The following is a 3,519-nucleotide window of genomic DNA, read 5'->3' as shown; positions in this document are numbered from 1 at the left end:
TATGCCGAGCTACCATTAGAGTTACGACATAAATAAATGCATAAAACGGTAGCGATGTATGCTCTTACTAACATGTGAATTTATTGAATTTGTTTACCTGTCTATGAGAGGTTGTAATCGGTGCGCGAGATCGTCAGGTGGTTGCAGTCGCGCACCTGTTCTTATACGAGTTCATCAATTAATGCACTGGGGTATGCACTGTAATCAATTAATTACCCCAATAATTAATCAGTGGACTATCGCGACCTAATACATGCATGGATAAATCTTTAACCAGACAGGCGTAAAGGTATCCACGTATAAACGTCGATACTTGTGGTTTGGTGTAATTTGTCAAATTTAGACGAGACAAACGAATCTTCTATGAATGGGTTCATATAATTTTAACAGATGTGCAAAACACACCGCAACATATAGGTAGAGCGAGAGAGTGTAACACAAACGGGATACGTGGTGTGAATCTACAGGAATGTCTGCGTGGATGCTAAGGCTTTCTTGGCGACCTTAATCACATAACGGAATTATCCGCAAAGCTCGCTCTCGTTTATTTCCAGAAAAAACAAGCGAGAGCTCGTGTCTCAATCACAATGTTGGCGACAGTGGCGCTTTTGTGTATGGTAAGTATGCTGTCCACATCAATCAGAGAGCTTCAACACTGTGGATCAAAATCTGACGCGAATTGCAAATATTTACAGTGCTTCACCTACAATAAACGTTTTTCCTATAGCCATTCATCTTATTCTAAGATGTAGTCGCCTCACAATATCTTATTCTACGTTTTTACGTTCTATATTGAAATGGTATATATATATTAATATTAATCAATTTATTTATTTATTTGTTTGTTTATTAATATGCTATTAAATGTGAAACAGCTCGTCGCATCAGCACGAACCATAAACTACAGCTACGCTACTCCTGCTTACGGCGTGGACACGTATGAGTACTCGGGACCAGTGCCTACAACAAGATACGACGGCCACGGTGGCGACAGGGAGCCGAGCTACAGCACGAAGACCTCACGGAAAGAAAGCCGTTCTACCTACCCATCGGCGCTCAGTGGCAGCAGGTATAGCTTGGAGCCAAGCTACGTAACAGAGCGTACTATCTACCCGTCCGGTGACAGTAGTTACCTCGATAGGCCTGTTTACGCTGAGGAACCGCGCGACTACGGGACGCGGCGGACAGCCGACCGCATCACCGTCGGACACGCGACGGAACTCCATGGTTACGACGCGCCCGCCAGCAATAACCTAACGCCAGATACGCGCGGCCCTAACAGCCGCCGTTATGACGATGCACACCCGCTACGCTCGCGTGAGTCAACGCGTGCCGGCGACGAGCGGACCGCATACAGCGAGTACAAAAGGAGTGAATCGGATGGACGTCCTAGCGCTTATGCGAAGCTCGAACCGTATTCTCATCCCAACGCGCATGAATTAGGACCTGGGCGCGAGCCCTATACATCCCGCGGGGTAGCGGTAGAAATTCAGGATGGGCGTTCTTTAAACGGAAGGCAGAGAGATGGCTACGGACGCAGACCTTCATCACCTGCTGCACCCCGTCATGATGATAACATTAGACCGAGCTACAAAAATTCGAACAGCGAATACCCGAAAAATCGGCACGTATCTTCTGAGTCCAGTATAAAGAGTCGTGCTTTGGGTGTACGGGCGAACGATTTCGATACGCTACTCCCTGGCCATAGACCGAACCAGAGGGCAAATGACAATGAATATGATATTGGTAGAAACAGAAACATATTTAGTTCAATGAGAATCGAAGTTGATGACCCCATAACACGAAGTGGATACGCACAAGATATACGTTCCGACCACGTCGCTGACTATGGACCGGCCCGAGACAGCTACGATAGCCGTCTGTCTGGACACGGAAACGAGGATATCTACAGAACTGATACAAGAACCTATGCTGCGAATAAAGAATCTAGGAAACCATACGGGTCTTCTTCTGAACCTGCATTTAAATTCCCCCATTCTGGAACGTACGATAACTACTTCGGTTCTAGGTCGAAAGATTACGGAGGACCATCGGTCACCACCTACTCTGAGAAAGTGGAAAAGAAGCAGCCTGTGGCATACAACGCCATCAGGGATAGTAGGCGGGAGGCGGACGACGACTATGGCGTCGGTGCATCCTATGTGAGGCCGCTAGTGTTGCCGTCAGCTCGCGGAACATTTAGCGCACATCGCAGCAGCGGGGATCTGGCCCGATCGTACTTCTACCGACCCAGCTACGGTGCATTCCGCGCTTAGAATGATGCATCATACGCCATCTTGCGGCTGACCCTAAGGTCGCTCACATGATGACTTAGCATGCATCATACGCCATCTACCGGCAGACCCTGAGGTCGCTCACATGATGGCTTAGAATGCATCATACGCCATCTACCGGCAGACCATGAGGTCGCTCACATGATGGTTGCTATGTAAATCAACGGCCTTGTAGTCTTCGGTGCCCCACCCCACACTACACAGACAATTGTTACGTAATGCCAAGATGAGCCGAACTGTATCAGAGTAGAACAGGTAGTTAGTAATATGAGTGGGAATGTTGATAATGTTGGTTAGTTATTAGAATGCAACTGTTGCTATAGCACATATTTATAACGATGGAGAATGCCAAGGAATAAAGCGGCGTAGTTGATAAGGCAAACAACATAATAACATAATAACAAAATTTGGTTAGTGAGACAATCTTTTTACGCGGAGCAATCGAAAACGTAGATATGTCATGATAAAAAGATTGACAATGCAATGAAGAACGTCATCAAGCGCATGGAGACACTTAATATAATGGGAAGAAGAAGGGTAGGGGGCAGTTGTCGGATAATCACAAGTAGTCATGAGCCGAAAATATTATGGCTTGTAAAGTGACGTGTCATGCACGATAGTCACAACTATTTATGATGTCTCTGACAACAGCTCTTAGAAATCGGGGGGGGGGGGCGGCGTTGTTAGATATTTAATAAGGTTATGACAAAATATATGACATTTTGGTGTTATGGAACCGTGTGACAATGGCTCCTTGCTCTCTTCAGTGCATATGTAACTATCACTACATGTACATACATTGACACAAAGAGCTGTGCCTATGGTGTCAGTCAGATCAACTGTCGATCTAAGGGTTTGGTTACTGCTTTAAGTAGAAGATATCGCTCAGATGGTTCTATAAAGCGATTTGACAGTTGTATGACTCATTCTCCTGCACTACGGTAGTATATCTCATAAATCTCTAATCACATTTGTTATTCTCATAAACTTGTATTGTTGCTGTTTGAAATTTATATTAATTACTAATATTTACTGGTTATATTGATATTAGATTGAACGACGATGCTGAATTAACAGGTTTTATACAATGGTCGTCCTACTGTTAAATAATTTTTTTTACAATGAGCTGTTGATAATTTAGTTTGTTACGATGAGGTTGAACCGCACTATTCTTCACTTCCTCAATACGTCAATCATTAATCATCCTAAATACGGAAGAGGTTTA

General features: G+C 44.6%; 1 protein-coding gene across 1 annotated transcript; it reads left to right on the top strand.

Moving 5' to 3' along the window:
• Positions 1-559: 559 nt before the first annotated feature.
• On the top strand, positions 560-2,391 carry LOC106808607. Its single transcript, XM_014811387.1, has 3 exons — positions 560-617; positions 876-2,151; positions 2,315-2,391. Exons 1-3 carry the CDS (start codon positions 588-590, stop codon positions 2,389-2,391), a joined length of 1,383 nt encoding a protein of 460 aa, XP_014666873.1. The 5' UTR covers positions 560-587.
• The last annotated feature ends 1,128 nt before the right edge of the window (positions 2,392-3,519 follow it).

The sequence above is a fragment of the Priapulus caudatus genome, unplaced genomic scaffold (genome assembly GCF_000485595.1).
Source record: "Priapulus caudatus unplaced genomic scaffold, Priapulus_caudatus-5.0.1 Scaffold290, whole genome shotgun sequence".
Classification (NCBI taxonomy): Eukaryota; Metazoa; Priapulida; class Priapulimorpha; order Priapulimorphida; family Priapulidae; genus Priapulus; species Priapulus caudatus.
Note: the sequence above shows the minus strand (reverse complement) of the source record. Positions and strands in the feature narration are given on the sequence as shown.